Below are 12,961 nucleotides of genomic sequence, written 5' to 3' on the forward strand. Positions count from 1 at the left end.
TCCTATCCCCCAAAGTGTTTTTCTCTCTCATAGTACCCTTTTTCATTTCATAAAACACATGTATACACCTATGCACACTTATGCCCATAAATACGTACTCACATGCACACACAGTCACACACCTGTTCACCACATCACATACATACAGACTCACACATACATAAAAATTAAAATCTAGGGTTCCTGTATGAGAAAAAAATCTACAGTATTTGTCTTTCTGAATCCATGAAGCTCTTGAGTTTGTTTTGGTCCTTTATTTTTGTTTTGTTTGGAGACGGGAGCTTACTCTGTAGCCCAAGATGGGTTCAACTTGTAATCTTCCTCCCTCGGCTTTCTCCAAGCACTGGTTTCTAAGCCTGTGCCTCACCAAAGGGGCCACTTTCTGGTGGTTTGCTGTGTGCAACCTTTTGTTCATGACCAAAGTTATTGGGAAAATGTAAAATTACCTTCAGGTGTATGTGTGCGGTCCCTTAAGGGTACAGCTTGAACCACAGTTGGTTATGAGTGGACACCAACCCAGCAACAATGCTCGTACCCCACCCCTACTTGGTGTGCCCACATCAGGCTCTGCAGCCCCTAAGCCTTACAAAGTAACTTCTCAGTGAGAGCTAAGGAATCAAGGACGGCAGCATGGTCACTTGTAAGGAAAGACTTGAACAGAGTATGGACTTCTGTCCTGTGTCAGTGTAGGCAAGTTGGACCCTGCCAGCTGAAAGCATATGTTACTTTAACAGTGGCAAATGCATAGTCATTGTGGTAGGTCCTGGGAAAGGGTTGTTTTTTTCCCTCAGCTCCTGTTTCCATGGCACATGCTTTCCTGGCGCCATCTTACCTGGGTCTCTGAGAAGCCTTGATTGATGGACTCTGAGACCCATCTCCCATTCTATCCAGGTGCCAGAGTAGTCTGGCCAGAAAACTGAATAGCGTCCACCCTCCAGGAGGCTGTGGTTCCAAAGTGCAAACACATGACGTTCTGGGTTTCATTTAATGCCCCCCACCACTCACATCTTCTTCTCGCCCTCCTTCTGCCGCAGATCCTGGCGCCCCTGTGAAATTGCCTTGTCTGCCAGTGAAACTGTCGCCTCCGCTACCTCCAAAGAAAGTCCTGATCTGTATGCCTGTCGGGGGGCCAGAGCTCTCCCTGGCATCCTACGCAGCCCAGAAGAGCAGCCAGCAGGCCGTGGCCCAACACCACCACACTGTCCTGCCATCCCAGATGCAGCACCAACTGCAGTATGGCAGCCACGGCCAGCACCTCCCGTCCTCTACCGGCACCTTGCCCATGCACCCCTCAGGCTGCAGGATGATCGATGAGCTGAACAAGACACTTGCTATGACCATGCAGAGGCTGGAAAGGTAACAGTGGGAAGGGGACTGCTTGGGAGGGGGGACAGGCTGGGGATTAGAGAGTGTAAAGCCTCATTCTTTTCCCTTTGAAGAACAGAAAAAGGCTTGAGAGTAAAGTCATGTCAAATCTGAGTATTAAAAAGGGTTAGCTGGGTAGTGGTAGCATATACCTTTAATCCCAGCACTTGGGAGGCAGAAGCAGGTAGATCTTCTGTGAGTTCAAGGCTAGCCTGGTCTACAGAACAAGTTCCAGGATGGGCTCCAACTATCAGTATTGTTAATGAGGGCGATCATAGCTTAATTTTTGAATGACACCTTGAAATATACCACACATGCACACTGCCAACCATGTCCGTCACTAGGGAAACTAAGTAAAGAAACTAAGAAAGGCCGAGGAAGTTCCCCAATGCCACCTACTCAAAGGATGCCCACAAAATGCTCATTACCCATTTGTACCCACACTGCAGAAGTTAAGAACACACTTTCAATACTTTTATAGCAATCAGATGAGATCTTTTTGTATGCTTGTTGAATATTAAAAGGCTTCATTTCTTTTTAAAAAAAGTTTATTACATTTTATGAAAACATCCATTTGTGACAGATTGGAAATTCAAAGAAATAAAAAAGCAAAAACCATTGCTTCAGGAGCTGGTGTGATGGCTTAGTGGATAAGAGCAGTGGCTGCTCTTGCAGAGGACCTAGGTTTGGTTCCCAGCACCCACGTGGCTGCCCACAATTGTTTGTAGCTCCAGTTCCAGGGATTTGGTGCCCCCTTTGGGCCTCTGTGGCCCCAAGCATACGTGTGCTGCTTACACACAGGAAAACACTTATACACAGTAAGAGTGAATCTTAAAATAACTGTTATTTCCACAAACATATTTTAGAAAACAGTGTCCTGTGCAGTAGGTTGAGTCAAGCCTGGGTCCCACTACTCCATGTCCCCTCGCTCTCTCCTGTGACTCTTTCCTTAAGACTTCAATCCTTGCCTTCGTCACATCGGTCCTTGGGACTTTTGTGCTCCTGTGACCACCATTCAGGGTTTAGGATTTTATGACTCAGATGAATTTTGATTTCTAAACAGAGATACCGGAAATAGCCTATTAGGATATTACTTAATGTATCTTCATTCAAACATGCCATTTTACAGTCTCAGTAGGGATGCGTGGCATGTTTCGAGTTTAGAACGATGATAGGTCCTTCACCGAACAGGGCTCTTCAATAAAATGCATCAAAAAAAGAGAAGGCCAGGATAAAGAAGAGGGGGACTATCTGCACACTTTGTACCACCCTGCGCCCTGCCACCTCCTCGTGCCTCCTCAGCTGTCACCCAGGCCAAGGCTTAGGCTCCCCTCAGACAACAGCAGAACAAAGAGAATCAATATATCCATCATTCTGACAAGACCACTCATCCTAAGAGAGAAAAGTCCTCTTCCCAAATAAATACAAATTGGAGAGATTTTTTTAAGCATCCACATTGTCTCCTGGGATAAGGATCTGAGTGAAGATCAAGGTCATGGACTACTTTGTCCTGTAACAAGAGAACTGTTGTCTGGGGCAATGCTTTCCACCCTTTCACTACCCAAAACCCCCAACATGATGTCCGCCTTCTCCTGTCCAAGTCTCCCAGCATAGGATTCCTTCCCTATCCACCCGGCAGCTCCCAGGTACCCCACATGACACTGTAAGGAGAAGAACTATTACTAACATGACAGCACTGTGCTTGTGAAGAGCCGTGGGCCTTCCCACAGTAGTTTTGTCATTGTCCCAGAGACCTACTAGGAAGTCCCCTGTAGAGCATCGTTCCAGAAGTGTGATCTAATCCTGAAGATATATCGCCATGGAAATCAAATGAGGAATTAAGCAACCTTGGGTTTTGACACCTACTTTTCTATAAACAGTTGTCGTGCCTGTGAAAGGGAACTCGACGGCAGAGTAGGCAACAGATCCCATGTCTACCATGCATTCCTGTTCATTGTCCGGTCTCTGCATGGGGGTCTTGATGAGTTCCAAGGCAGTGTTCCCATTCTAGAGATGGGTTGATTAAGTTATAACCGTTTCCCTGTGTAACACAGATGTCCTTCGCCTCAATTCTGGTCTTCCTTTCCTAGGATATGCTTCCAAATGTCTCAAGATAGCCACAGTGTTCTCTACATAAAGGGCTTCTCTAGACCTCTTGACATCTTGTGTGTGTTCTTCTGAGATGACCTTGAATCTTTTCAGATTTTTACTCCTCTGACCCTGACAACAGAGTTTATTTATATAGTTTAGGCTCATCATCAGAGCACAAAGAACTAGAAACGTGCATGGTCTGTATTTATCCCCAGTCCCAGAGAGGGTTCATACTTATCCCACCTCACAGCCGAGTGAGTGCGGTCTAGAATCAGGATTTGTAGCTTAGACACACTGCTTATTATCAGTGTGACCCAAAGTGTGTTACTTAGCCTTGATGGGCTTTCATTCCTCATCCATAAAGCCAGGAGGACACTAGCAGACCAGCCTCATCCGGGCTCTTTGTGAAGATCGAATGACATAATCAGTCAGATTATGGCACAACATACCATAAATGTCCAATAAATGGCAGTGAGCATTAAGCAAAATTATGTAGCACATAAAATTTTTCTTCAGTGCCTCTAAAAGGCACATTGGAAATGGATTTGGTCCGATCTTGTTGAAGGATGTGTGTGTGTGTGTGTGTGTGTGTCAGTTTCTTTGAATTATATGGTCTTTATTTCCCCCCATGGGTTGTTCAAGTCTTTTTGAAAAGTGATGTTTTACCATTTGAAACATTGTGCATGTTTTTTTTTTTCCTCTCTACAGAAAGCTCTGCAGTCTTAATTGGCATTCATTCTAGAACTTGAACTTTTGCTTTCAGTCAGTTGCTCACTTTTTTTGAGGTCAATCCATTCAGTGATCTCTGTGCTCTCATTTCCTGTTGGCAAAATGAAGTGGGATATGAAGGGATTCTAGAAAGATCCTCAAGGGACTGTGCTTTTAAAGAAGACTTTTCTCCCTTGATTAAAGGCAGGTTCGTACCTACTGTTGCTCACACAGAAATCTAGGGTCATCCATGGAGAGCCCCATAAGTGACTGTCAGCAAATCCTCCCCACTCTGCTGCGGTGTGGAGATGTCTGCATCGGCTGCCCTGGCCCCTGCTCCTGACCCTTCCTCTCCCAGACCTCTGTTGTCCTCACCCGTGTGGCTGCAGGCCTCTCCTACCCCAGCACCTGCCTCTTCTCCCCAGCCCCAGCACTGTCCTCAAAGAGAGTGTGGGGCCCACCCAGCAGTTTACGTACACGTTTGCCAGGGGATGCCGTTCGAGTACCACAGACTGGGTGATCCAAACGACACAGACATATTCTTTCCTAGCTCCAGCAATGGAGCGCCCAAGACCACGGTGCCAGCATCCAGCAAGGGCCTCCTCTCTGTGTCATCCCAAGCTGGAAAATGAGAGGGTGGGAGCAGCCAAGGGGGAGAAGTGGGGCTATATCTGCTTTATAATGAACGTACTCTTTTGATCAAGACCCTCCCGCCATGATAATGATAATCTATTCACGGAAGCAGGGTCCTTGTGATCTAACCACATCTCAGCACGGCTGCACTGGGGGTTAGGTTTCTAGTGCATGGGTTTGGGGAAGCACATTCTAATCATAGCCCCTAGACATGAGAAGATCCTCCAACAATTCTTCACTGGATAGCTGGTGCTGAAGCAGGTTTTCTGCCTGGTGCTAGGGAGAGGATGAAGACAGCAGAGCTGGCCTCAGCAGAGCCTAGACTCCCTGGGAGGTCAGACTGTGTGAGCCCATCTGTGAAGGGGACAGAGTGGGAGCAGTGCCGACAACACGACTCTCAGCAGTTGGAGGGGGGGAGCAGCGGGGTAGTCTTCTCTGACAGCTAAAAGGGAAGTGTGGCCAGATGACATGGGAGAACATTCTAGTCACTTCAGAGGAAGTAGTAGTATATGCTCTCCAAATGGGTAATGAAGCTTTCCATATGAAGGTGCTAAGTTGGCAGTTGACACTCAAAGTTTTTAGAAGAATGATCATAAAAAATGAGGATAGAGTGACGTTACGAGGTTGTAATCACACATACAGAAGAGCCCCAGGGCCATTGGTGAGGTCACTTAGAGCCCTCTGAGAAAAATAGTGTACACATGAAAACCTCATGGAGATCACGAGTTCAAATCCAGCCTGTGCCGCACAGTGAAACCTGTCTCGGAGAAAAAAACAGGAAACGGGGAAGGAAGAACAACAGTCACCAAATGATAAAGTATCCTGCCAGCATGAGTTCCAGTGGTCTTACTAGTGTAGCTATGCAATATGCTATACAAAAGGCTGTGCCATATGCTAGGGACCTGTCCCAATCAATAACTCTATCCCAGATATATTGAAGTTAGTTATTATTACTAATATGAAAGTTCTTAGAAACAGAATAACTCTACCTCTGCTCAAATATGAGGCAGACGTGTTTTAACACAGACAGGTCGGAGTAAGCATAGTTGACCTACCCTAGGAAGGTCCTGTAATCTGCAATTCCTGGCGGCACCCATTGAGCACTGAATACCAATCATTGTGACCGACACACAGAAATAAATCACGGAGCTAGGGATCTAGCTTTGTGGGTAGAGTGCTTGCCTCGCATCAACAAAGACCTGGGTTCAATCCCCCAGCACTACACGAAACTAAGAGCAGTTCATAATCACAGCTCCCAGAGGTGGAGCTAAAAGGTCAGTTCAAGGTCATCCTCAGCTGCATAGGAAGTTCCAGGATAGCCAGGGCTACAGGGAAATTTGTCTCAAAGGATACAACGTTTTGTTTGAAATATCAATAAGTATAGACACATAACTTAGTATTTGTTTGTACAATCCCTTTTCGCTTTTACATGGTAGCTAGGATGAAATTGTTGCTTATTGAGAATAATGAAAAAGGAATCCTGCTTAAATTGGACACAAGAAATTGAACATTGCAGCACACCCTCCAAAATCCCTTCCATCTCGAAAAGTCTATGAACTCGTGATTATTTTTGAACCTTTCAAAGAGCCCAGTTCAGCTTCTAACCCTAGGGCAGATCCATTTCATGGCATTGGTTACTTTGCTTCGTGCTGTCTCAAGGTCACAGGGAATTCTAAAGAATAATATTTGTTCCTAACTGAGCAGTCCCACAGTGTCCCTCGGCCTTACCCGTATGGCATCTATATTGACTGCATCAGCTGACATTTGTAATGTTTCACCCTCAAATCTCAGTGCCCTGTGGCAAGTAGCAGATATGACTTACTGCCTTTGCAGAATGAAATTCCCAAGGTCTCAGTGTGACTCGCTGATAAATTGGCATGGATTTGAAATTGAGTTTTGTTTGTAGAGGGAAGGGTCTACATCTTTATATGCAGTGTATTTCTGGGGGAAGATATCCCTTGTCCCTGGATGAGAGCTTCAATATCATGCATTTCTGGCTCAATGTTTACCCCTGCTTCTTGGAAGCCTGGCTTACCAACCTCCTATTTCAGGTTAGTTCTTTGATCTCAAGGTATAGACTCACCCTTAAGCGCCACCCACACATAGTGTTTCTAGCTTTAACTGGTTCTTCCAAAAGATGCGATACGATCTCAGGGCAAGTTGATCTCATCGTGAGCAAGGCTGCCTCTCCCTGCACAGTGGGCAAGCCAGGCAGCCGGCTGGCAGAAAAACTGAAATTAAGACAATACCTATAAACACAGCATCATCTCTTCCAGCTGTAAAACAAAAACTCTCTGGACATTGAAAGTTGTCTCCTGAATTGTCTCTGGGGTGGGAACCACTGCCCTGGAGAATGCATAGCTGCTTTCTCGGGCTGGTACTGTGTGAGCCTCTTCCAAAGCAGCTTCCGTATAATGCCCGGGAATTCACAGTGACTACTGTGTGATGAAGAACCACCCAGATCCTATTGTGCAGGGTTCTGATTTGCAGTGTCTCAGACTGGCATTCTGGGTGCTAAATGAACACTCTTTCTGGGTTCTACCTAGTGAGCTAATTGCACCCCTTCCTTTAGTTCCAGTTATCCATTGATACATGGGTTTGACCCTAGTTCTTGAGTCTCACAGATTTGTGGTTTACCCGGCAGCACTGTAGTCACTCCGAGTGTCCCCATGGTTTTCACAGTCTTGCTAACTAACCTCCATGAGGATAAACAGGCGAGGGCCATCAGATCTTTAAATCATTCACATCAGAACTCTTTGATATGGAGCACTTGGCTATTCCTGGATCAAACAGACATTAGGGGTCATGGTTTGTGTCCACTGGCCCTCTGACTATTGGCCAGATAACTATAAAAACCAGGGATATGCAAGAAGCACCCCATTCTGGCTTCCTAGATGTGGCCTTTGTGAATTCTCTCTGGACTATTGAAGGTAATGCTGATACTTAGTACATTTAAATGAGCCTGTCTGTGCTACAAAATGCCGGGAAGGGGTGGATAAAATGGTGATTTCCCATATCAGAGTGAAAAACCCCAAGGTATTTGTCCATGGTCACAGAACTAGAAGGAAACAAGCATTATTGATGCAGTCAGTAGGACTGTAGGGCCGGACTCTCTCCACCAAGTCCCTAAATCTAATGAGGCATTTATACAGATACTGCCGGCCTTAGTCTCCCGGATGACATGGTAGATCCCTACTCCCCATCATCCAAGTAGCTCCAGACAGTGCAATAAACATTAGCATGTGAGAGATTTTCATGCTGCTACCTAAGTGTGCTAAGAAGGCGTCATGAGAACATCTTTCAAAACAACCTCACGGCTAACATAGGTGGTCCTCCACGTGTCTCATAAATACACGTCATCAGTGTTTGAAATCTCATTCCACCTCCCCTCAAATATGCAGATGGGGCCAGTGAGGTGATTCAATAGGTGAAGTCATTTGCTGCCAAGCCTGATAATCTGAGTTCAACCCTGGGACTCACAGATTAGAAGGAAAGAACCAACTCCTGAAAGTTGTCCTCTGACTTCCACACAGGCGCAGTGGCATGTACACTCACGCCACACACCACAGACATATACACACACAAGTAAATAAATATTTTTCAAAACTTGCAGTGTTAAGAAGGGAGTACTTACTATCTTGGTTTCATAGCGATAAAGACAACCTATGATCACAGTAGGGATATAAACCCGGGTCTTCTCACCCAGCCCTAGAGTTCTTTCCACTAACAGTGTGTCTACCTTCTCCCAGAAAGCCAACAAAGCCTTTTATTACTCCTAATGCCCAGTCTGAATTTTCCCTCCTACATGCATGTTGGGTATGAGATATAATTTACACAATAAAATTCACAAGAGTGAACTCTGAGACTCTTTCTAACGAGAAGCAAGAATTGAGGCTATTCCTACATCCCACCTGTTCTTTTGAAATGCATTTTCATAAAGAGCATCAGAATGAAAATTTATTAGGAAACTTACAGGTGGGCCTGAAATCTAGACTTGGGTAGCACGACTGTGTTTTGTTGACTTGATCGAAGACCGCACATGGTTGTAGGTGAGTAGGTGTGCAGTGAGAGCAGGCTAGAGGCGCAGGAGAGAGTGCCAACCGTTACCATTATCTAGCCTGGGTGATAAGATAATGTGCCCCTCCCCCACCCCTACCACCCTGCCCTCTTTCCCTTCAGTGCCCCATGCTTTCCGTGCTAATGATCTATTGGTTTGTCATTGGGTTTCTCACAAGCAATTAAGTGGCCAAGGACAATGACTTGCTTTGTCCTTAGGGTCTCCCTAGAACAGCCGGAGAACATTTGTTGGTGAAAATCAATGGACAAGAGAGGTTGCCAAAAATGGGAGACCTGATGTTCACAAACTAAATACGAAGTGTAGAGGCATTTGGAAAGCTGAAATGTAAAATGGTCCTATTTTAGTGAGAGGCCCAGGGGCAGAGCGCTCCTCCCTGCGTCCTCCTGTCACTCTCCTCTCTTCCTCGTCCACCTCCACCAAGAATGCCATTTAAACAAGCTTGGAGAACTCAACTGACAATCAGTAGAATACAGACAAAGAATATAGGGTGACGTTGGTCATGGCAGCAAAAACCTGTAATCCTGACACCAGGAAGGCTCGTGCAAAAGGATTCCAAGTTCGAGGCCACCCTGTGCAATAGAGTGAAACCCTGTCTGAAAAACAAAATTACAGGGATTAGGAGCAAGCTCGGTTGCTGATGTGCTTGCCAGTCAAGTGTGAGGATCTGAGTTTAGAGCCCAACACCCACATGAAAGCTAGAGGCCACAGCATGTGTGTTTAACCCCAGCACTGGGGCCACCCGAGAGATAGAGAAATCCCTGGAACCCATGGGTCAGTTCTAATAGAACGGATGTGCTCTGTGTTCAGAAAAAAAAGAAAAGAAAAAAAAAACTTGTCTCAATAAATAAAGTCAAGCTGGGAATAGAGGCGTGTGCCTTTAATCTCAGCACTTGGGAGGCAGAGGCAGATGGATCTCTGTGAGCTCCGGGACAGCTAGGACTGTTACAGAGAGAAAACCTGTCTCAAAAACCATCATCATAATAATAATAATAAAGTCAAGAAAAAGGAATTTACCTAATGTCAGCCTCTGTCCTCCACATATATATGTGTATGCATCCATGCACACACACACACACACGAACATGGACATATAGACATCAAAAGCAAATGAAAAAAAATTACAAACAAAAGAAAAACACAATGGTGCTCCCTCAGATATTTATTTTCTTGCCACTCAAATGGACATGTGTTTTCAAGGAATCACTTTCTAGTCTCTAAAAATTTAGTACTGGAAATTACTAAGATATTGGCCCTATTTTAATAACTCATAAAGAAATTAATGTGGAAATATCAGCCAGTGGCTGGGGTCATTCATCAGAGGGTCCCCTTCCAAGAGAGCTTCCAGACATCCCTTTGTCTCCATCGAATGGCAATAGGCTGGCAGATAGAAAACCCTGTCATCTACCACCCATGAGTGGGGAATTACACGCTAGTGAACATCTCCATGGCACACATAAAGAACTGAGGGCAAATTGTAAAATTGAAAGCCAGTGCATGGGCTGAGAAGATAACTTGGCCTTGCAAGCTTGAGGACCTGACTTCAAGTGACACAGAGGAGATTGGGCATAGGTCACGCTGATAATTCCAGTGCTGGGAATGAAGAGACAGGCAAATCTTTGGGGTCTGCTAAGCAGTCATCTTGACTTATTTGGTGAGTTGCAGGGCACTGAGAGTCTCTGTCTCATCAAACAGGAAGACTCTTGAGGAACAGCAACTAAGGTTGTAGCTTCTACACACCCACATGCACACACACATCTGCACAAATACATGCTTGTGCACATCTAAAAAAAATCACTATTTTAAAGTCTTCATTTCCCTAAAAGTTTTGGGGGATAACTGTGACATCATTCCTAAAGAAAAATGTATTCTAAAGGGATGTTGCCTTCTGGCATGCATCTGTGATTAAAACGGACTAAGAAGATATTCATCTCCCTCAAAGGCTAGAGAAAATTTATTACCCACAAATATGACATGGAAAATAAAATTAAGCTCTCTCAGGAATGAGCTGTAATTTCACTCGTGTGAGTTACAAAGAAGAGTTTGCGGAGGGGGAGAGAGCAATCAGCCCTTTTCCTCTCAGAGACCAAAAACGTGAGAAATTATGCTACAAATTGCAGAGCCTGAGGCTGGAGAATAACGGAAATAGCCACCAAAACCCAAGAAAACAGTTCATCAGCTTCGTTTTAAGAAAGCGAGCGCGCGTTGTACGGTGGTCCAGGATTAGCTGCTAAGATAAGAAGTGTGCCATGAGAGCATTTGTTTCCCCTTGGACTTTAGTCAGCAGGAAGCTGCTCCCTAAATAGGCTAGGATCCTCAGCCTTCCTGAGTAAAGGATGTATTTTGAGTTCTTTTTTCCAGAAGTTGTAAGGGGTTTAAATGAATTCATTTTTCTGCCTGTCCTCTGTCCTTTTAGGGACCAATGATCCATATTTCTGAAACTCTCTGGCATTTGGGATGTGATGAAATCGTATTTATACACAGGCTGACCCATAGCCTACCCCTTCCCGACATGCTCCATTTCTCACGTGGAAATTAGTCTTGGTATTTCTACCTAACGTTGTCTCTCAGTTTCTGTGAGTGTCTTAGGTTGTGCTTGACTGTGTGAGCAGTTCTGGTACCAGAAAGAGGAACGTGGAGCCAAGCAGTTGTGGGCCAATCCCTAGCTGGACCTCCTGGTCTTCGATTCCTCCTCAGTTCAATGGAGGGAGATGCTTTCTGACTTCATGCTGCAAGATCAGGGCAAGATGGATGCTGGTGCTTTTTATATGCTAATGCTTGTAGACAGACTTTTTTTTCGAAAACACCCGCAAGTTATCAAAAACTAATCGTTACAATATATCCATCAGTGGTGTGTTAGTGTGTGTGAGTGGTGGGGAGGCACAGGTGTCTGTCTGTGTGTGTGTTGTTTGTGTTGAGATCTCTCTCCTAGACAGGCTTCAGCCTTCTGCATTCTAGGTTTATAAGCACATACCCTCACTTGGATGCTTTCATATTTTTTGACCTGAAAAATCTTTCTTGACAATGGTTACCAAGAGAATCACAAACTAAACAGTCAAGCCTTGGAATCAGGCAGGATCCCTACTAAAGTGAGCACAGTAATTGAAGTGCACATTTTCCTTGGGAGCATACTTTCCTTTTCATCCTCTTGAGGCTCCACAAGATCCAGTGGTAGAAGCCAGAGGCAGTAGTAGATCTTCCGCAATGCTCGGGACAGTTCCCAATGCAAAGAATTGTCTTGTTCAAAATGTTAATCTCTGTACAGTTCTTTCCCTTATGTGATGAGAATTCTGTTTCTGTCTTTATCTAACCCATTGATAAAGGTGCTAACCAACTAGTGATACTCAGAGCCTCACAGTAGACCAGTAGATGACCTCCTAAGAATCACAGAAAATTTTCTTAATTAATACCCTTCGAGTATGCATATCAACCACATACTAGTGCACCAAATATCTAGTACGCCATGTTTCTTTTATTCTGCAGAAGCTATAAACAACTACTAGGTATTCAATTTGTTTCTAGCATGGTGCTAGCCACCAGTCACAAACATCAGTAAAATGTGGCCCCTGGTCATCACGGAGCCCACACCCTTGGAGAGAGAAGGTGCTAGGGAGACTTTTTTTATTGACAGATACTTAGGGGAAAGTTTCTGATGGTTACCTTCATTGTCGACTTGCCTGGCTTTAGAATTGTCTAGATGACTGAGGGAACAGACCTGTAAGGGGGGTTCCAGAGAGGATTGGCTGATGGGGAAAGGCCTACCTTGCAGATCAGTGAAATTATTCTGTGGGCTAAGAACTAAGCACAAAGAGGAAGGGAAGAAGCTAGCCATGTGTTTATATATCCATATTCATTTGTTCCTCCTCCCCATTCAAAATCAAGTTCTCTCTGTCTCTCTCTCTCTCTGTCTTTGTCTCTTCCATTCCCAGTCATCAATAAAGTGAGTACCTCCCTACCATTGTGATGTCCTACCCAAGCACATGAGGCCAAGAAACCATGAACAGACTAAACCCTCTGAAGCCAGGAGCCCAGAATATATGCTCCCTCCATTAAGCTGTTTTTATCAAGTATTTTGTCATCGTGATGGGA

General features: G+C 44.9%; 1 protein-coding gene across 9 annotated transcripts in view; it reads left to right on the forward strand.

The window, feature by feature from the left end:
- Phactr1 (phosphatase and actin regulator 1) overlaps window positions 1-12,961 on the forward strand; it is a 424,574-nt gene that overhangs the window by 371,263 nt on the left and 40,350 nt on the right. For all 9 annotated transcript variants that reach the window (XM_057786935.1, XM_057786937.1, XM_057786934.1 and 6 more), the window contains one exon: window positions 1,035-1,356. In XM_057786935.1, the coding sequence (XP_057642918.1) occupies window positions 1,035-1,356 (322 nt within the window). The remainder of the gene's footprint in view (window positions 1-1,034; window positions 1,357-12,961) is intronic.

The sequence above is a fragment of the Chionomys nivalis genome, chromosome 13, assembly GCF_950005125.1.
Source record: "Chionomys nivalis chromosome 13, mChiNiv1.1, whole genome shotgun sequence".
Taxonomy (NCBI): Eukaryota; Metazoa; Chordata; class Mammalia; order Rodentia; family Cricetidae; genus Chionomys; species Chionomys nivalis.